Here is a 20562-nt window from a genome sequence, read left to right on the forward strand (position 1 = left end):
ATGGGAGAAAGGAGGCAGGTGGGGCCAGCCTCCGAGAAGCAAATCGGGGCTTCTAGGTCCAGAGTTGACTCTAAGAGCCCCTGGCAGACCCACTGATGGCCCCCTAGTGGGACCTGCCTCCAAGTACCCAGCTGAAGAGGAGAGGTGGGCCAAGGGTGGGAGGCACGGTCCCCTGGCTTCGTCAGCTCCTCCACTGCTTACCTTCTTCCTGACCTGCTGAGTGATGTCATCAAGCTTTTGGGACAACGTGTGTATTTCCAGGGCCACTTCGAGCTGCTGCTGGTATCTGAGCAGGTTGCCATGGAAACTGTTCCACCTGAGGGAGAGGGTGTAAGGCTGAGTCTGGGTTGGACCCTTAGCCCCCTCTCCCAGCCCCACTGCTTCTTGCTCTGGGACCGGCCTGTTGTTGAGCTGCTGCTGCCGCTGCCTGATGGTCTTGAGTTGCTCTGTGTCCTGAGTCTTGAGCTGTGGTGAGAAGTCACTGATGCTTCTGATGCGGGCATCATCCACCGTGTCCTGTGGGGGTACAGGGTGTGGGCATTGGTGGCACCAGCTGAGCCCCTTCTTTGTGCTGCAATCTCTACTTGGAGGGTCTGCTTGGGCCCGAGAGAGCATGAGGAACAGCTTGTTTGGTGGTAGCTGCTTCCTCTGTGTGGTCATCCCATCCCATGCCTGGTGCACTGAGCGAGATACTCTTGGGCAGGAAGCCCAGGGGAGGCTCACTGGGAGGACAGGCATGCATTGGTGAGCATAAGCTTTTAAAGTGAAAATGCATCTTCTCAGGATAAGAAAAGCCAAGTAAGGGCCTGAATGAAACAATGAGCACCAGTCTCCTTAGGTTAGGGTGTCCCTGTCCCTGGGAGCCACCAGGCTGAGAATGCCACTATGGGGAGCTCATGGCCACAAAGGGAGAGGATCCTCGACAATGGGAGGGCTGCAGGTGTCCTGCCCCAGGGACAGCACCTTGCATTGGTCTACATTTCCAAAGTGCTTCCCAAGAGGTGTCTCATGTGAGGTGAGAAGGGAAGGGGTGTTCTCTCACAGAAGCCAAAGCAGAGCTCAGAGACCGACATGGTGAATTTATGGCGGAGCCAGGACTCAAGCCCAGCTCAAGTCTATCTAGCACTCTTTCTACTGTAGCATCTGGAACAGCAGCGGCTGTGAAATCCTACTGGTAAAGGCTCTTATATTGAAGCACTACAGCCTTTTACAAAGTCATATACTTCATTCAGGGGGTGAGGTTAGCAAGTCTGGGCTCTTAATACATGATTGTGAATACACTTGGCTAATTTCTACACCACCTGAGAGAAACTGATTTTGGTGGTGTGTATGAGGGGGTTGGGGAGGAGATGTTGAGTTGGTTGATGAGGAGGGTTCTGAGCCACTGAAGTGTATTGATTAGCCACTACATCCAACCATACATGCATTCATTTAAACATTTTTTGGGAGAAATAATCATAGGTGCACAGGAAATTGCACCAGTGTATAATGAAGGCCCATGTACCCTCCCCCAGCTTCCCCTGATGGTAACAGCTTATATAACTATAGTGCAATATGAAAACCAGGGCATTGACTGGTATAACTATTAACTACACTACAGATTTTATTCAGAGTTCAGCAGTTTTTACTCGCACACATCTGTGTATGTGTGGGAAAGTATCGCTCTAGGCAGTTTTATCATATGTATAGATTCCTGTAACCACCACCATTCATATATGCTCTCTTACCTATGAAGGAAGCAGTATCCCCACTTTAAAGATGAAGAAACTAAGACTTGGCAAGGTGAGAGAGCCTGTCTAAGCAAGCGCAGGTAGTAAGCACTGAGCTGACATGAGGACCCGCCTCTGGCTCCAGAGCCCACACTGGGTCACTATTTCCTGATGCAGGGCACCTTACCCCGGCCCAGACTCCTCGGAGCTTGCGGAGCTGCCTGTGGAGCTGCTGGCAGTGCTCGCGGTCCTGGCCCAGGTCGCTGACATTCACCATCACCTCCTGTGGGGGCCATGGGTTGGGAAGGCTGTACTCTGAGCACCCAGCCCTGGGGGCACCTAGCTCCCAGGCACCCAGCTGCTAGGGGCAGTGCTGGGGCAGGCGGTGACTTGGGGAACTTCCTGCCGGGGCTCCCTCCTCCATCTGCCAGCCCCACAGCCCCACTGCCAGCTCTGTCCCTACCCAGCAGGGTCTCACCATCTCCTGGATCCAGGCCTCTGCAGTGTCCAGTCTCTGCAGGAACTCCAGGATGTTCCGCTTGTCCTCCAGGTCCTCGCCCCGGAGAGCCACTGCCTGCCTCAACTTCTCCCAGTGCTCCTGCAGCTCCCGCAGCCTCTGGGAGACCTCTCCCACCAGAGGGTGGCTATGTGCTAGGAGAGCCTCGCCCTCCTGGGGAGAGAGGGGAGATGCTGGTTGTCACTCTTCCTCCCGCTTTTTCTCCATCACAGGCTCCCCTTGCCTCAGACCTTTCCTCTTGGCCATCTTGGAATCCCCACTGTGGGTCAGCGTGGGGGCTGAGGGCCTGGCTGTTACCTTGACAACAGAGGTTATGATTTCCTCATGGGCCTGGACCTCAGCCTCAAAGGCCTGGTGTTTCTGCAGGTGTCTCAACTTAGCTTTCAGGTCCCCAGAAGGGACTGGCTCCTTCAGTTGCTGGAGTTGCTCCTGGATCCAGTCCTTGGCCTGGTGGGGGTGGGGACGTGAGTCTCACAATGCTGATGGTCCACAGAGATGTCCCACACGCTTGCCCTCAGCTGTGCCCAGGCAGTGGACTGCTGGCCCGAGGGGAGGGCTGGGCAGTGCCTGGTAAATAAGATCCAGCAGCCTGGGCCCAGGAAGACAGCCCCAGCTCAGCTGGCCCCCCAGCCACAGGAAGGGCTGGGCAGGGACCTTGGGTGGGACCTCATTTTGGAGGTGAGGCTCGCTGGCCCCGGGACACTGGACTGATCTGCTCCCTCCCAGTGCCTCTCTTTGCCCTGGGTCTGCAAGAGCTTAGGAAGCAGAGGGGTCTCCACACACAGGGTCTTCGAATCAAACGTCTAGGCTCCAGCATGGCCTCTCAGAAAGCCATTTAACTCTCCAAACTTCAGTGTCCTCATCACAGGGCTGTGGCGAGGCCTGAACAAGCTGCGAAGGTGGACATCATCTGGAACTGGGAGACGTGGCCCGAGTGCATGGCACTGGGCTGGGGTGGTCTCTGACCTGGGTGGTGGCCCTGATGAAGGCAACCACCAGCAGGGAGGTGTGCAAGGCATGCTGCCGACTCTCCACCAGTTCCTTCACCCGAGCCCGGCGCTCCAGCACTGTGCAAAGCAGATCCTGTGCCCTGGGGCCTCCGAGCATCTTCACTTGCTCACACAGGGCTGCCTCCTGTGGGCAGAGTCAGGGGTCAGGGAGCAAAGCCTGCTGTTCTTCCACTCAGAGGCTGGCCCACAGGGAAGACCCGCTCTTGCACTGCATGGCTCAGGGCTGGCTGGTCCTCCCAGCAAGCCAGAACCAGCCCTGGCTTTCACCAGACTGCCCCCCTTGGCTCCCCATGACCATGTGACATGGAGCCACGTGGCCCTGTGTGCCTGCGGTGTGGTCCACTCTGTCCAGGCCCTCCTCCTGAGCCACACATCCCATTCTGCTCAGTCAGCCCTGACCAGGGGCTCCTAGCCACCCCTGTACATCAGCGTTACTGTGGGTACACACCAAGCCCCCCACATCCCCCACTTAGAACTCCCTAAATTCCCAAACTGCCCCCATCCCACCTCTGACTCCCTGAATCCATTACCTTCTCCTCCTGTGCAGCCAGCACCTTCTGGAAGGTCTCATGCTTGCGGATTAACTGCTCTACCTCTTCCACCGAGCTCCCCAAGGCACTGGTTTTCAGGAGGACCTGTTTCAGTCCATGGAGAAGTCAGAGAGGCCACCAGGGATGGTTCAGACAGTCAGCCCCCACCCCCATTTGCAGCCATCTGGGCTGAGGCAGGGCACGGCCTCTGAGCTCCACATCAGGGCAAGAGCCAGGGTCCCAGGAAGCAAGAGAGTGAGCCGGGGAGAGGAGAGAAGAGGGAGCACTAGGCAGGCTCTGGGGTGAGGGCACCTGCCTCCCGGGCCTTCAGGATCTTGTCCAGGCGGCCACACTTCCTGAAGAAGAGCTGCTCCTGGCCCATGGCCTGCAGCCTCTCCTGCTTCTGCTCCCAGGCCTGGAATACCCGCTCCCGCTTGTCCCGCAGGGCTTGCAGCCCATCCCGGACCTGAGGATGGGCACATGGGGAGCCTGCACTCCAGAGAGCTGCCTGCATGGGACAGACGTGGGTCCCAAGGGGAAGCCTCTGGGGCAAGGGCACAGGGATCAGGTGCAGGCTCGGTTCAGGAAGGCTGGGGGGCGGCACCGGGAAAGGGGGGCCTACCTCCGTGATGCATGTCCCTGCAGCCAGAAGCGCCTGCTGGCCCAGCTGGGCGGCCTGCTGGTACAGCTCCTCCCGGGCCTCCAGCATGGCCCGAAGCTGTTGGTGGGCGCTGAGCTTCAGTGGGCCGCTCCCAGGCTCCTGGGAACCTGCCTCCACTTGCAGCTCCTGCCACACGCTGGCCACCCAGGAGGTGTAGTCCCGCACCTGGATCCCAGGGAGATGGAGGGAGAGCTAGGCTGGGTGGCAGAGAACTGGGCTCTGAGCCACAACCACAGCCCGCCTGGAGTGCACGCACTGGAGTGGCCTGAGCTGTCCTGGGTCAGACCTCAGATGAGGCTCGTGAGGCCTGTGGTCACCTGGTTCCTCCACTGTCATCCAACCCAATTTTCCCAGGTCACTAAACTTGCACAAGGGCCAAGCCAGCCTCCTCCTGCCCTGCCTGGCACTTCTCTCCACCCTGGGTTTTCGCTGCCCCTCTTGCTTAGAAGTTCTTTTCCTCCCTTCCATCCCTTCCAAATTTCCATATTCATCAAGGGCCAAGGCCTTCTTTCCCTGTGGAGCCACCCCTGCCCCCTGACATCTCACTGCCTACCTTGTCCTCTGAATCTCTGGTTTTGTATTTATAAAGTCTTCTGTTGATTTACATGCAAACACATGTTAGAGCTGGAGGGGCCTTAGATCCTAGTCCTGACAGCTCAGTACACAAACGAAGCAGGGTAAATAGCACAACAAGTGCGCAGGAGATTGTAACCTCCAGGCGCTCACACACGAGGGTAACAAGCTGGGGTCAGGGCCTTGCTCAAGCCCACGCTGCTAGAAAGTGGCAGAGGTGGGCCTCTAAAGGTGAGCCTCTAAAGGTGGGCCTCAAGCCTTTTTACTGTGTTAAAGTTTGAGTCTCCCAGTCTACCAGGTACTGGGACAGCGATGGCCAGGGCCCTCTGTCCCAATCTGACTCCCAAGGCTCATCTCCCAGCTAGACAAGCTCCCTGATGGCAGTGATTCTGTCTTACATATGCTCTGTATTACCCCCTCTCCCCACCAACAGCTCCTAGCAGAGAGCTCAACACAGATGTTACAAGAGATGCTGGCTGATCCAGAGGTCGTCGTCTAGGACATTTGGGTCTCTAAGAGTCGGACACGACTGAGCGACTTTCACTTTTCACTTTCATGCATCGGAGAAGGAAATGGCAACCCACTTCAGTGTTCTTGCCTGGAGAATCCCAGGGATGGCAGAGCCTGGCAGGCTGCCGTCTATGGGGTCGCAGAGAGTCGGACACAACTGAAGCGACTTAGCAGCAGCAGCAGCAACAGTTATGGGCTTCCCTGGGCTGTTTTCCCTCCTGAGCTCTGGCTGGTAACCCTATGTCCTGACTGCACTGTCACACACGAGCTGGTGTCAACCCAAAACTAAGGAGTCACTGTTGCACCCCTGTACTCAGCCCTCTGGCAGACACCAGCATGTGCCCAGGACTCTTCCTTATGTTCACATCTGTTTTGCCTCCAGAGTTGGAGGGCCTCATTAATGCATGCACACTCACAGCATCACACACATACACACACACACAGCCCTGGGGAAGGAAGAACCCTCACCGCCATGTGGAAGCGGGCCAGGAGCCATGCCCGCTCGAGCTGGGCCCGGCGCTGCTCTGCTCGCAGCTTCAGGGTCTCCCAGGCCTGCACCAGGGCCTGCTGCCTCTGCTGTACTGCATGGGCCTGCGGCCCGGGCCCTAGCTTCTGCACCGTGCCTCCCATCTCCAGCAGCTCCTGCAGCTGGGGGCAGGGTGGGGATAAGAGGGAAGGGTTGTGTCCTCCTAGAGATGAAGGGCCTGCCCTGTCCCACAGCTCCCCCTGGGGTCCTGCCCTTGGAGTGCAGTGGGCCCGACTGGCAGCTCCGAGAGTGGGGAAAGCTGCAGAGCAGACGGGCAGGCCTGAGGGGCCCCGAGGGGGAGAGGCAGCCAGAGCAGGGCTCACCTGCTGGTCAATGCCCATGAGTTCACGTTCCAGCCCCTCATGTCTCCTCAGCTGGGGCTCCAGCCCACGCAGGTCCTGGGCCACGTCACAGGGGAGGCTGGTGGTTTTCTCCTGAAGAAAGGGGATCAGGAATGGAGGGTGTGGTGCTGGGTCAGGATCCACTTCTAGAAGGAAACGTCCCCCTGATCCTCCCACCCCCGGCTCACACCTGGACCTGGGTGAGGGCTTCCAACATGTCTCGGTGAACCTTAAGGGTGGCCTCAGCATCTCGGAGCAGGCGGCCTCGGGCCTGGGTCAGCTCCCACAGCTCTGACCAGGCAGCCCTACTCACGGGAGACGGGTGGCAGATCAGCCATTGATTTAACACCTCATTTCGACCCCTCGCCAGGCTGGTTAGCCCTCCTCCTCTCTGCACTTTATCCAGGACTGGCCCACATCGCCCCTTCTAAACCCTCCCTCCTGTCTGGTCGTGGCCGGGAGCCTCTCTTTCTACCTTTGCTTTGAATTCAGCCCTCTGCTGTTGTCACACGCAACACTTTCCTAATTTCTGAGCTCTTTGATACTCCTTACATCTTGTGCCTTCAAGTCTTAATAAGTCAATCAGATTGTAATTTCTCTTTTGCCCTCCTGATGTACTCAGCAAACTCTCCCTGAGCTCCCAGGGCTGGGTCCGGCTAGGGGTTATGACCCGGGATGACCCTGCCTCAAATATCACAGGTTGGGGGAGGATTCAAACCAGCACGTGGGGAGCCAGGCAGTCCCCACAGCCCCTCCAAGTCCTGAGAGTCAGGGGTTTGGAAAAGCGCCCCTGGGGGTCTGGGCAGGGCTCTCTGACCTGCACACCCCTCCTTGCTTCCCTTCACCACCCACAGGCACCCATGGCACAGCCACCCATGGCAGGCTTGGCATCCCTGAAAGCAGTGCCTCCCCATCAGGGCAGACAGAGCCAGTGTGGCCCTGGGCGCATGCGCCCTCTCTAAGTCTCCCGGGACCTATCTGCCCAGCACCCTTCCCCGAGCCCATGCCCTGGGTCTGCCCGGCACTCACTGCAGATGCTGCTGCATCTGATGGGCCCTGGGGGCTGCTCTGTGCCCTCGTTCCAGCAGCTTCTCTGCCAGCTGCTGGCAGCTTGCCACCCGCTGGCCACCCATCTCTACTGTGCGCTGAAACCTGAAAAACTTGGTGCAGAGATGCTGAGGAGAGAGGGGAAGAGGTGACAGGGTGGCCCCAGCTGGCGAGACAGCAAGCGGCCCAGGGAACGAGGCCCCCACTGACATCTGGGCGCCTGCCCCCACTACTCAGAAGGCCTGTCCTCAGCCAGGACTCATAAGCCCCTTCTACACACAGCCCAGCCGGCCCCTGGCCCCAGCCTCTTCTCACCAGGACGTCCTCATAGTCCTCCCCAAGGCTCTCTCCTCTTCCAGCCACTTGCTTCTGGCTGGCCAGCCAGCCCTGCAGGTCCTCAGCCTCCCTCATGAACTCGTGCAGCTTCAGGGTCCCCTCCAGCTCCCGGTCCCTGTGGGGATAGCCCACGGTTCCCCCGAAGTTAGCTGCCCACACCCCTGAGGACAGCTGACCCAGCTAACGTGGGTGGCCTGAAGGAGGAGGTTATTCATGTTTCCTGCCTAAGCTTGAGGCTGGGGATTCGGGGAGACGTAAAGAAGGCCAGGGCAGGGCAGGTGAAGGTGTAGGTAGGGGGAAGAAATGGGGAGCTGGGGGCCCAAGTTCCTGCCCAGTGGGCCCTCACTGAGGAATTTATGAAAAGAAGGGAGCAATACACAGCAAGGAGCCATCTGTCAGCTCTGTGGGCCTGGGGTCATGGGCTCCTTCCAATCAGAGTTAAGGTATGGAAACAATCAACCATGGCCAGGTTGCCTAAGCCTGGGGAGAGGTACAGCGCCCCTCACCGTGTGGCTGCCAGCTCCTGCAGGGCCTGCAGCCGCTCCCGGAGCCTCTTCTGCACCACGCCCAGCTGGGCAGGGCCCTCGGGGCCAGTGAGGGTTTGGGCTCTCCGGTCAAGCTCCTCCACGGAGCTCCAACAACGAGCCAGGTCCTGTTGCAGGGCCTGCCAGCACACAAGGCTCAGGCTGGGGTGATTTATTCATCTATCCATCTACCCACCCTCCTGATCATTCAACCCATTGATCACACACCCATCCTGTTCCTCCTTCCACTCACCCACCCACCCACACACTCACCCACCCACCCACCCTGACCCATCCGCTCACTCACACACCGATCACTCATCTGCCCAATAGTGATGGGAGTTCTTATTGTTCCAAGAAAGTGAAAATGCAGTCTGTGCCTGCAGAGGGCTCACTATTTAGCAGGGCAAAGTGAACGCTGGGTCCTCTGGGCCAAGGAAGAGAGGCTACGGGAGGCAGGTACTGGGCCCCAGTCTCCCAGTATGAAAATGGACGGAGTCAAGTGAGCAGTCCAGGATGCCCGGGAGATGGAAGCTCTATGGGGCTTTGGCTAAGGGCACGCCCCTTAGGAATGGCCCCCCGAAAGCCCTCAGTCACCAGACCCTCAAACACTGACCACTAGGGATAGGTAGACAAAATGCCCAGACAGGTGGATACTTCAGTGGTAACAGCAAGCAGGATTGCTCTGGGATTCAGGGCTCACATGTGGTTCTGAGAGTCAGATTCCAGGAAGGATGAGGGTGTTCCAGGCCTCTCTTACTTTAATAGGGGATGCTGATGAGGTAGGTTTCAGGGATGGTTAACTCAAAGGATGATATTCAAAGTGTGGGAAGGAGAAGCCTGTGGAAGATGTGGGGATGGCTGGAACAGGTGACCCCCAAGAGAGCAGGAAAGTGCCAGGGGGAGGAAAAGAAACGAGAAGCGAAGGCAGAGAAATCCTGAGGCCACAAGAGTGTGGACCACTATGGAGATGCAAGAAGAGGGAGGGCTCTTCAAAGGGGTGGTGTCTGAAGAGGCGGGCAACTGGGGGTGGGCAGGGGGCACTGCAGGGTTGGGTTTGGGGGGAGGGGCTGGACAGTCTTCAGGAAGAAAGAGCAGGGCTCTGCCTTTGGGTGTGTGAAAGACCCCGTCCTCATGGCCTGTCATCACCCCAGTCCAGACCACAGCGGGGAAGCTCAGCACACACTACCTGGTGCTTCTTAATGAGCCTGATGGTGGCTGTCTCATCCCCACCATAGTCCTGGCTGCTCACCAGCGGCCACTTCTCCTCCACCCAGTCCTCCAGCTCTGATGCGTCCAGGAAACACTGGCAAGAATGGAGTCAACTCACCTTGACATTCTCAGATGGACCCTCCATCACCCTTGGGGACATCAAACAGGCAGAAAGAAGGCTTCTGTTCCCATGGAGACTAGGCAGCTCTGGGCCCCGAGTTCTCACCACTGACCCAGCTCCCTGAGAGCTCCAGGTCCCACAGACCTCACCCGAAGAGGCTGCCCAACTCTGACTACTTCCCCCTGACCCTGTGGCCTCTGCATCATACCTCCTGGAGGGCAGCAGCCTGCTGCAGGTGCCGGGCCTGTGCCTCACACGCCTGCTCCAGATCCGCCCAGCGGCCTTCCAGCTCCTGGCACCGCTCCATGATGTGCTGGGCCTGGGGGTGCCCGGAGGCTGCGAGGTGTCGTCCGGAGCCCAGCACCCGTCGCACCTGTCCCTGGTGGGCTCTCACCTGCACCCGGAGTTCCTGCCACAGAACAGCATAAAGGGCGCTATTTTAGGGCACTCGTTAGCCACAGGGGGCCCGGAACAGAGCCGTGGATGTGCCTTGCAGGCAGAGAAGGGCTGGGGGCAGAGACTTGGAAATCAGGACTCTGAGTCATGGAGGAGGGCATCGAGGCTCTGGGAAAGGCACGTCAGGGATCCTGGGAGGAAACGGGGACTGTTACCTTGTGCTTGTGGAGAAGGCGGTGGGCACCATCTGGGCACTTAGCAGAGCTGGCGCTGGGCGTGGGCATGTGCTCTGCCACCCACACGAGCTCCGCGTTGCTCAGGTGGTGGAAGTGGTACAGCTCAACCGAGGCCTGCAGCTGCCGTCGCCGGCTGGCCAGATGTCCCTGCAGGGCCTCGAACCTGGGTGGACAGAGGAGACAGAAAGGCTGGGAACAGGCGAGGTCCAGTGCCCAGTGCTTTCCTCATCCCAGTCAGGGGCCACAAAGGAAGAGGCAGGGGTCGGGGAACATCTGAAGATGGGGAGGCAGCTGGAAAGGCCCAGGGCCCAAGCTCCCACCCTGATGACCTCCCTGGCTTTAGACTGTGGGGTGCTTAGGAAGACTGGCTGGGGTCTCTGACTCTCCTACCGTAGAAGTGACTCCACTCATAAGGGAAGGAGGCATGGACAACCTCAGGGCCTTGAGGTGCCACTCTGCTGGGCCCACTGGGTGAAACCGCCCCCAGGTTCATATGATGGGAGTTACACACAATGGGGTGGGGGTGGGACAAGCAGCCAAGTACCTCTGGAGGTATTTTTGGGTCTCCTCCATGATGGCCTGGGAACTGATTGCCTGACGGGCCTCGGGGACAAGGGCAGCCATCTTGCTGGCCAGTGCCTGGCTCTCGGCCTCCAGCTGGCAATGCTGTTTCTGCAGCCCCTGGCTGGAGCCCAGGTCCTGTCCCACGTCTGCCCTCTGCACAGTCCCCTCTAGCTGCTCCATCTTCTCTCTGGCTTCCTGGGGAGGGATACAGGGTGCTGCATTAGGCTGCCTGTGTGCAGACTGGCAAGTGGCCCTTCTTGGACGCTAAGGCTGCAGGGCTAGCAGCACGCCAGATTCAAAAGGACCGTTTGGGGACTTCTGTCCCTGCCACTGTCTACCTCCAACCCGCGGTGCCCAATCCTTCTCCCAGAACCTCATGAGTGCCCCCGTCCTCTCTCACTTCTGCCTCTCAGGGAGACTCAAGTCGTGCTGAGCATGTACGGGCACACAGGGGTCAGTCTTGGATCGGCCAACGGTGGGTAGCTGGGGTCAACGGGCCACAGGCTAGAGGCCTCCAAAGGCTGCAGGACTTTTCAGGGCCGCTCCAGAGTCAGCAGAGCGCCCTGACTCCTCCTCTCCCCACTTCCTCTCCTGTCTATTCAGCCCCTCCTGTCTATTCAGGCTCCCTCCTGGATCCTCCCCTCTCTTGGGCCCACCTGTAGCAGCCGCAGGAGCTGGTCCTGCTGCCGAGCCTGCTGGAGCTGCTTCCCATGCTCTGCCATCTTGCATCTCAAATCTTCCCATTTGCTACTTAGGCCCTGAAGCCTGGTCTGCACGTCCTCCTGGGCATGGGGCCTGCTGCTCAGCAGCTCTGTCCCGACCTACAGTGGACACAAAGGCCTGGGGTGTCTGGTTGAGCTGCTGGTACTGGGAGTGGCCGTGGTGGGCTGGGTCCGGGGGCAGCAGTGGGAGTGACTGGTTGCAAGCTGCACTCCACAGGCCGCAAGGGTGCCTCCATCTGTTCACATGGCCCCAGATCTGTGGGCACTGGCGGGAGGGCTTTCCTCTGATGCCTGGAAATAGTGTGGCGTGAGCAGGCACTGGACAGCTGGTGGGAGGACCGTGTCCAGGTGGAGGCAGGAGGCTCGGGGGCTGCCTCTTAGACTTGAGTGGAAGGGACGAGAAAAGCTCTCTGGGCTGGTTTGCGTGCTAAGACCGGGGTTGCCCGCTGAGTGAAGGAGGAAGCTAGGGGATGCTAATGCTCTGGGGAGTGAGATCCATCCTTCCTGCAGTAGAAACATGAAGCTGAGCAGGCCCCACACCCTGGGCCCAGCATCCCTCACCTGCTGCAGGCCCTCCACGTGCCCTTGGGTGGCTGCCAGCTCACGCGTGGCTGCCTCGTGCCGCCTGAGTTTCCTCATGATGTTGCTGGGCTCTCGAGATGGCTCGTCCACCAACACCTTCCCCTTCTCCTCCATCCACAGCATCACCTCCACCACGTCCTGCTTCCATTCCTGCCCAGGAACCAGGGGAGGGTGATTATTACAGAGTGTGGTGAAGGCTGGTATGAGGACCTTGTGGAAGAGGGGTCTGAGGGTGCCCCAAGGGGAAGAGCAGGTTGAGGAGCCAATCCTAGGGTGCAGGAGAGGTGGGGGGAGGGGTTATTGCTCCCAAGTGGGAACAAAGAAACAGATGGGGAGAAAAACGTCTCAGGGAAAGCAGCAGAAAGAAGCCTGGAGAATCAGGGTCTGGCCTCACAGTGCCTAGTGCCCAGAGAGGAGGGGCGTTTGGCCAGGAGCCCCCTGATTCAGCACATCAGATCAGGGATGGCCCTCTGTGTCCAGGAGGCCTGTGGACTAGCCCAGGTTTGAGCCCCCATCATGGGCAGAACAGACATCCAACAGTCAAGCTCTGCAGCTGGAGCCCAGGGCCCATGCAAGAGCCTGGAGCATGGCCAGAAACGCTGGGGCTGGGGAGCAGCTGGCCAAGGGAGGGGCCTAGACTTTGGGTCCAGCCCTGTCTCTGAGCAGTGTGGCCTGAGCCTTGATTTTCCTCAACTGGAAAAATCAGAGTCATGATACTCATCTCACAAGAGGTGCTGGGAGGGTCGGTAAACACGTGGGAAAGTGCTTTGTAAACTGCAGTGCCCCGCACAGCACAGTTGTAGTTCAGCAGCGGACTCTGAGGCATTCCTCCCGGGAAGGTCTCGTGCACTGGGGCAGGGGCTGGGGGGGAGCCCCTCACCTGGAGCTGGAGGGAGGCCAGCAGCTGCCTCCTTCTCTGTTCACTCCTCTCCTGGACCCTGGTCCACTGCTCCTGGATGCTCTGCAGTTGTTCTCTGACCCTGCAGGGCAGGTGGAGTCGGGGAGGGTAGGTGGAGGCTCCAATCTACCTGAGGCCCACCACAAGGGTTGGACCCACCACAGCCCAGGGTTCACCCTGCTGTCCCCTCACTCCCTGGGCACTCTCCCAGCCTCAGGGTAATGGGCTGCGCAGGCCCTGTCCAGACAGGCCCAGGCTTACTTGTGTGCAGCGGGGTGTCGGCTCTGAGCCAGCTTCTTGCCACGTGCCCGTAGATCCTCTGCTCTAGAGCCAAGGGCATCCAGCAGCCGCCCACACTCCTGGTGCTTCTGCATCAGGCTCTGGGCCTCCACCACACCCTCCTAGAGACAGAGAGACTGGGGTCAGGCTGAGAGGAGGGGAGTGGTCAGCACCATCTCACTTACTGCCAACCCAGGGGCCTCCCTGCCCAGCCTGGCTTCAGGCTCCTACTTCCTGGGGAAGGCGCATCCCAGCTGCACACCCCCAGCTCCATACCTGGAGGACGTCCAGCTGTAGGAAGGCCTCATGGTTGGCACAGGAGGCAGTGAAACCATCCACGTCTCGACCAAACTTCTGCAATTCCAGCCCCTCCTGCAGTTGCTGCTGTCTTTGCTCCCAGGCGGCCTTCAACTCCTGGCCTTGGTGGCCCAGGAGCCTCAGGGTACTAGCTGCCTCTCGGAAGTCTGGGGAGCCCGAGGCTGCCATGGGCTGGCCCTGAGTCTCTAGCTGCTGCAGCCTGTCCAGGATGACAGGCAGAGGGTCAAACCCTGTCTGCTCCCTGGGCCAACCTTCCTCTCCTCTGGCCTACACAGTTCATTCATCCGGGAGCTCTGAGGTAAGGGTGACTGGCAGGGTTAACCCCAGGGTAAGCCCCGGGGGTCCACTCATCCTGTGGGATAGCTATGCTCTGGGCTACTGGTGAGACAGCAAACGTAACAAGCCCAGCCCAGGACTTGGGACTCACTAGTTCCCATGCTCCCTGCATGTCACACCTTGCTCCAGCTGGCCATGCTGATGATGGCAGTGCCCAGGCCAGCGGACAGCTGGGCAGCGCACCCAGAAGAAATCATTCAGACCGCCTACATACCTGGCTGTGGGGTCACCGCAAGCCTGGGTGAAGCCTAGAGTGATTAGGAAAGGCAGCGACCCCTCTGCCGGGTGTGCCCCCCAGGCTCACAGTTTGAGAACAAGTGACACCTTCATGTGAATTAGGAAAAGGCTCTACTTCTCTGAGCTGGTGCAGCCCTCAAGTGGGTGGTAGCATCTAGTTAGCAGGGGTGGGCTGCATTTCAGGGTCCACTGGGCCACCTGAGGGCTCCTTCCTATGTGGCACAGGCCGCAGACTGCACCCACCCCTGCAGGACGGGGGGAGACATCGCTGTGCTGAGGAGGGTGTTGTCTTACTCCTGGGCAGCAAGAGGCTGAGCCATTTTTTTTGCTCCAGGGGACTGTGGGGTCTGTATTACCCAGAATAGGTTAGGTGGCTCAGCCACCCTGACAGAGCAGTCCCCCAGGCTCCCCTGCATGGGGCGTGGCCAGGCCTGGACAGGATAGAACATTCCAGGAAGCTCAGACTCTGCCCGGGGTGCCTCCCCAACATATGCAAGATGTCTGACCAGTCTTTGGTTTCACCTGCCTCTTTGTAAACCTGCTTTAGGCGCCAGACGGACACCAGCCTGGGCCACGCCCCTGGTGACACGCCGCTCCCCATCTGTCCCTTCCTGGTGCCCCGTCCCCACAGGCCAGGGCCAGCCTAATGCATGCCCCACCTGCCCTCTCGTCCTGACCTCTCCTGCTGCAGGTGGATCTCCTCCAGCAGGTCTCGGTGCTTCCCCAGCAGCCGCTGGGCTGAGGCCACATCCACCGCCTCCTCCTCGCTGTGGAGCTTGGCCTGGATACTGTCTGCACACAGCAGCAGCCGCTCGCTCTCCTGCAGGAAGCTCCGGTGGGCCCGGGCCTTGGCCCGCTGGGCCACTTGCTCCCGCACTCGCTCCAGCAGCCCCTGCAGTGTCTCCACGTGTCCCTGCAGGGACGGGCTCTCGGCCGGGGCCATCTCCTCAACCCTGTGGACAGGACCCACCGCCCAGTCAGTGCCCCACCCCTGGCCCTGGGCTCAGGTGTATGTTCCCCAGGGCAAGTGGTGGCAACTCTGAACTGCCCCCTCACCCTCAATGGAGGGGCAGCGAGCATGGGTGGCTCTTGTTCACCATGAGCATGTTCTCACACTGTTTCCCAATCTGTGCCCTGCCCTTCCGATGGCATACCCCACCCATCCTCCCACCTCAGTTTCTGTCCTCCTCCCCACTCCAGAGCCTTGCTCGGGGCTTTGCTGTGCTGAATCCCAGCCATACTTGCTAGCCGCCCTTTGCAGGTGACGAATGTATTTCTCCAGCACCAGCATCTTCTGCTGGCCCACTCGCAGAACATGGTGGCCATCCTCTGAGTTCCCCAGCTCCAAGCTTTCTAGCTGGAGTACCAGGTTTTGCAGCTGGACCCGTGTGGATCCACACTCCTGCAGAAAACTGCACACGTGCGTTGTGCACACCAGCTGCGTTTCCTTCTCTTTCTTCAGGGCCTCCAGCTGCTCCCACCTGGGCCGAGGGAACAGGGTTGTCTCCGGGATGTCATGTCACAGGGACACCTCTCCATCCAACCTGGGGCCTTGGTCAAGGCTTGCGTGACAAGAGCTGGCTGGCCGGCCGTCCCCATACCCTCTCTTCCCATCCCTGACGCCTCTAGTCTTTCTTTACTGGCATCTCAGGAGTCAGGTAAGCAGGTACTCAGGCCTGGGCACTAGCCAGCCTTCCCCACTCAGCAGCACTCCCGCTTCATTCTCACCTCTGGCTCAGTTCCTCCTGCTGTAGCTGGATTTGGGGGGAACCTCCAGGACACCTCTGCTTCAGCTGCTCAGCGGAGCTGTTAACCTCAGTCCAGAGGCCTCTTCCCACAGCCAGGGCAGTGAGGAAGTTCTAGGGAAAGGAGATTCCAGGCCTGGAGGAGGCCTTTTCTCTTCCTACAGTCCCCTTAATACTAGGAATGACCTCAGATATGCACTGCTACAGAGATGTTTGATCTGCATCCCTCTGGAAGGACAGGGGTCTGTGTCCTTAAAGGGCTGGGATAGCCCTTTAAAAATTCAAGACCAGACATCCAAACTGGAAAGGAAGAAGCCAAACTGTCACTATTTGCAGATGACAAGATTTTATATATAGAAAACCCTAAAGAATCCACGTGGTAATGCAGGAGACACGGGTTCAATCCCTGCTCGGGGAAGATCCCATGTGCCAATGGGGCAACTAAGCCTATGTGCCACAACTACTGAGCCTGTTCTCGAGAGTCCAGGAGCCACAACTGAGCCCACATGTACAACTACTGAAGCCCACATGCCCTGGAGCCCACAGTCGGTAACAAAAGAGAAGGCTCTATAATGAGAAGCCTGAACACCACAACTAGAGAGGAGATCTCACTCGCCATCACTAGAGAAAAGCCTGAGCAGCAGCAAAGACCCAGCACAGCCAAAAATAAATAAATAAAATTTTAAAAAAGATTCCACCAAAAAACTGTTAGAATAAATGAATTCAGTAAGGTTGTAGGATACAAAACTCAATATACAGAAATATGTTCAATTTCTATACACTAATAAGGAACTATCAGAAAGAAAAATGAAGAGAAGAATCTCATTTGCAATTGCATCCCAAAGAATAAAATACCTAGGAATAAAATTTTTTTATTTTATTCTTTGGGAATGCAATTGAAAATGGGACTGTTCTCTTCATTTCTCTTTATGATAGTTCCTTATTAGTGTATAGAAATTAAATTTTCAATTACACCCCAAAGAATAAAATATCTGGGAATAAATTTTGGGCTTCCCAGGTGGCACTAGTAGTAATGAACCCGCCTGCCAATGCAGGAGACATGAGAGAGGTGGATCTGATCCCTGGGTTGGAAAGATCCCCTGGAGAAGGAATTGGCAAGCCACTCCAGTATTCTTGCCTGGAGAATCCCAAAACAGAGGAGTCTGGTGGGCTACAGTCCATGGGGTTGTAAAGAGTCAGACGTGACTGAAGCAACTTAGCGCAGCACAAGAATAAATTTAACCAAGGAGGTGAAAGATCTGTTCATTAAAAACTATAAGACATTGATGAAAAAAAATCAAAGAAGACACAAATAAATAGAAAGATATTTTATGCTTAAGGACTGGAGGACTAAAATTTGTATGGGAGAATAAAAGATCTCGAACAACCAAAGCAATCTTGAGAAAGAACAAAGTTGGAGGCATTATGCTCCTTGATTTCAAACTCTTTAACAAAGGCATAGTAAATCAAAACAGTATGGTGAGTGAAGTGAATGAAGTTGCTCAGTTGTGTCTGACTCTTTGCGACCCCATGGACTGTAGCCCACCAGGCTTCTCTGTGCATGGGATTCTCTGGGCAAGAATCCTGGAATGGGTTGCCATTTCCTTCTCCAGGGGATCTTCCCAACCCAGGGATTGAACCCGGGTCTCCCGTATTGCAGGCAGACACATGGTACTGGGATAAAAACAGACATATAGATCAATGGAACGGACAACCCAGAAACAAACCCATGCATATATGGTCAATTAATTTGATGACCAAGGAGCTATAGACTACAAAGGCTATACACTGGGGAAAGGACAGTCTCTTAAAAAATAGTGTTGGGGAAACTGGACAGTTGGCAGCAAAAGAATGAAACTGGAACACTTTCTAATACTATGCATAAAAATTAGCACAAAATGGATTAAAGACTTGAATGTAAGACCTGAAATCATAAAGCTCCTAGAAGAAAACACGGTGGGGTAAGCTCCGTGACACTGGTCTGGTAATGATTTTTTTTGGATTTGACACCAAAAGCAAAGTGATAAAAACAAACTAAACAAGTGGCTAAAAAGCTTCTGCCCAGCAAAGGAAACATCAACAAAATGAAAAGGCAACCTATGGGAGAATGGAAGAAAACATTTGCAAATCATACATCTGGTAGAAGGTTAATATCCAAAATGTACAGAGAACTTACACATTTTAACAGCAAAAAATCAAATAATACAATTTAAAATAAGCAAACATACAGATGGTCGACAGTTACATGAAAAGATGCTTATCACCATCATCAGGGAAATGGAAATTAAAACCACTGAGATATCACCTCATACATGTTAGAAAGGCTATTATCAAAAAGACAATACATAAGCGTTGGTGAGGATGTGGAGAAAAGGGAACCCCTGTGCACTGCTTGTGTGAATGTAAATTAGTACAGCCACTATGGAAAACAGTATGCATGTTCCTCAAAAAATAGAAAATAGAAGCACCACATGATCCAGCCATTCCACTTCTGGGTATTTATCTGAAGAAAATAACACTACTCCAAAAAATATATACACCTCCATGTTCATTGCAGCATTATTTACAAAATCCAAGGTGTGGGAACAACCTAAGCGTCCATCAGTGGATGAAAGGACAAAGAAAACGCCCCCCGCCCCCCGCCACACACACACACGAGCACTGAATATTATTCAGCCCCAAGAAAGAACTGAAATCTTGCCAATCTGGATGACATGGATGGACCCTGACAGCATCATGCTAAGTGAAATAAGTTAGATGGAGAAACACGAACACCATATGATCCTACTTACATATGTGATTTAAAAAAACCCAAGATCATAGATTCAGAGAATGGATTGGTGGTTGCCATAGGGGAGGCATGGGGAGTGGGTGAGATGGGTGAAGGGCACACACTTATAAAATAAAACTTTTGTTACTGTGCGTGTATGCTGGTGGATGTTACTAGATTTACAGTGTGGTCATTTTGTGATATATGACATCTAATTATACCTGAAAAAATACAGTGTTAAATGCTAATTATACCTCAATTAAAAAAAAATAATTCAAGGCCAAATCCTCCTCTCCCTCCTCCCAGACAGGCCCACAGCTGACATGGAGCACAGGAGTGAATAAGAGAGAGGCAGGAGGAGTGAGGAGGGAGCAGGACAGGAATCATCAGAGCAGCAGGGCCAAGCAGGCAAGACCCCCCTCAGCAGCAAGGTACCTCATACTTGAGCTGCATAACTTCCAAGTTGTTGGCCTCGGGCTGCAGCATTTGCAACAGCGTTGTCTGTTTGGTCAGCCAGGACTGCAGCTCCCCACATGAGCCATAGAAGTCAAACAGGGCCACGGCCTCCTCCAGCTGGGCCCTGCGGCGCTGAGGACAGGCCAGCCCAGAGGCTGGGGTGAGGGCCAGTGCCTGCCATGCGGCGCTGACAGCAGGTCCTCCATCACCTCCCAACCCGCAGAATCCAAGGCCAGGCCCAGCAACAGTCCCTGTCCCACTGCTGGGCCCTCCACCCTCTGGCAGAGGGCCCGGCAGAGCGTGCTCGTGGCTCTTATCCTACTCACATCCTTCGCTCTTGGGTACAATCTGCGCTTCTCCCTGAGTCTGGCCCTGCCACCCGCCCCTTCCTCTGCAGGCTCTCCTCTAGCTGCTCCCAGGCCTCCCTGCTGTGCTCCAGGCACCCTGGTCTTCGCTCCTCCACTGGGCCTCTTTCCTGCCTTTGCCCAGGTCCTGCTCAGAACACTCTTCCCCACCATCTCCCCCTGCCATGCCCCTGACTCACCTGCTCTCAGCTTCTCATTGTTTAAGTCTCTGCCTAAACATCCATCCCTCAGAGATGCCTCCCGATTCCCCGCCCTCACCTGACCTCCCCTTCATGCTCCCATTGCACCCAGATCCGTCTAATGACTTGTTTCACACCTTCTCTGCCCTGACCCAAGCTCCTCGAGGGCAGGGAACGCGTCCTGTCACCGCTCTGTCCCTGGGCTCATGGCCCAGGATCCAGACTAAGGGAGCAAACATTCCATGAACAAGGAGTGTTACCTCTGCCTGGGCCCTCAGGCCCTCATAGTCCTGGTTCAAGCGGTCCTGTGTCTGGAGGATGGTGTTGGGGTCAAAGCCAGGGTCAGGCTCATCTGGGAGGGTCATCTTCTGGGTGCGCCACAGACCAGAGTGGCAGAAAACCTCACGCCAGGCCCCTGGGTTTCTTGGGCCTATCTTCGGAGAGCTCAGGGCAGACACCACCTGTGCCCACAGGACAGAGGTCAGCATGTCTGGAAGGGCTCCCAGCAAGGAGCAGAAGGCTTGGCAGGGTGGGCCAGCAGCTATACCTGAGCTTCCTGTCCCATGATGTGCCTGAGGGCCACTGTGGCCTGGCAGCCTCCTGGGGTGTTGGGGTCCATCTGGTGTGGGGGCTGCTGGGCCTCTCCTGGGAGCTGGGTGAATTGCGTGCCTGTGGGAACACAGGTTCTCAGGGCCACACTGGCCCTGTGCTTCTTCTTAAGCCAGGAGTTGGCCAGTGGGGATGGGAGGGGGGCGGATTATTCATGACTCAGTCCTGTGCCAGGAGCCCTGCAGGCCAGAGGAGGATGAGGGCCAGAGCTTCCTGAGCTCCTGAAGGCCTTATGCCCACAGACCTAGGACAC

General features: G+C 56.7%; 1 protein-coding gene across 1 annotated transcript in view; it reads right to left on the reverse strand.

Moving 5' to 3' along the window:
* SPTBN5 (spectrin beta, non-erythrocytic 5) overlaps positions 1–20562 on the reverse strand; it is a 53466-nt gene that overhangs the window by 15554 nt on the left and 17350 nt on the right. Inside the window, exons 13-42 of the mRNA XM_070797331.1 lie at positions 20248–20369; positions 19961–20161; positions 19136–19288; positions 15914–16044; positions 15427–15666; positions 14863–15138; positions 13571–13811; positions 13277–13416; positions 12998–13097; positions 12097–12267; positions 11470–11634; positions 10794–11008; positions 10229–10412; positions 9826–10026; positions 9474–9590; positions 8267–8424; positions 7740–7875; positions 7407–7552; positions 6568–6682; positions 6360–6470; positions 5979–6158; positions 4389–4592; positions 4083–4232; positions 3767–3871; positions 3193–3360; positions 2524–2673; positions 2188–2379; positions 1897–1992; positions 401–516; positions 202–316 (exon numbers count right to left, since the gene is read on the reverse strand). Of these exons, the coding sequence (XP_070653432.1) occupies positions 202–316; positions 401–516; positions 1897–1992; positions 2188–2379; positions 2524–2673; positions 3193–3360; positions 3767–3871; positions 4083–4232; positions 4389–4592; positions 5979–6158; positions 6360–6470; positions 6568–6682; positions 7407–7552; positions 7740–7875; positions 8267–8424; positions 9474–9590; positions 9826–10026; positions 10229–10412; positions 10794–11008; positions 11470–11634; positions 12097–12267; positions 12998–13097; positions 13277–13416; positions 13571–13811; positions 14863–15138; positions 15427–15666; positions 15914–16044; positions 19136–19288; positions 19961–20161; positions 20248–20369 (4799 nt within the window). The remainder of the gene's footprint in view (positions 1–201; positions 317–400; positions 517–1896; positions 1993–2187; positions 2380–2523; positions 2674–3192; positions 3361–3766; positions 3872–4082; positions 4233–4388; positions 4593–5978; positions 6159–6359; positions 6471–6567; positions 6683–7406; positions 7553–7739; positions 7876–8266; positions 8425–9473; positions 9591–9825; positions 10027–10228; positions 10413–10793; positions 11009–11469; positions 11635–12096; positions 12268–12997; positions 13098–13276; positions 13417–13570; positions 13812–14862; positions 15139–15426; positions 15667–15913; positions 16045–19135; positions 19289–19960; positions 20162–20247; positions 20370–20562) is intronic.

This window comes from Bos indicus, chromosome 10 (assembly GCF_029378745.1).
Source record: "Bos indicus isolate NIAB-ARS_2022 breed Sahiwal x Tharparkar chromosome 10, NIAB-ARS_B.indTharparkar_mat_pri_1.0, whole genome shotgun sequence".
NCBI classification, from domain to species: Eukaryota; Metazoa; Chordata; class Mammalia; order Artiodactyla; family Bovidae; genus Bos; species Bos indicus.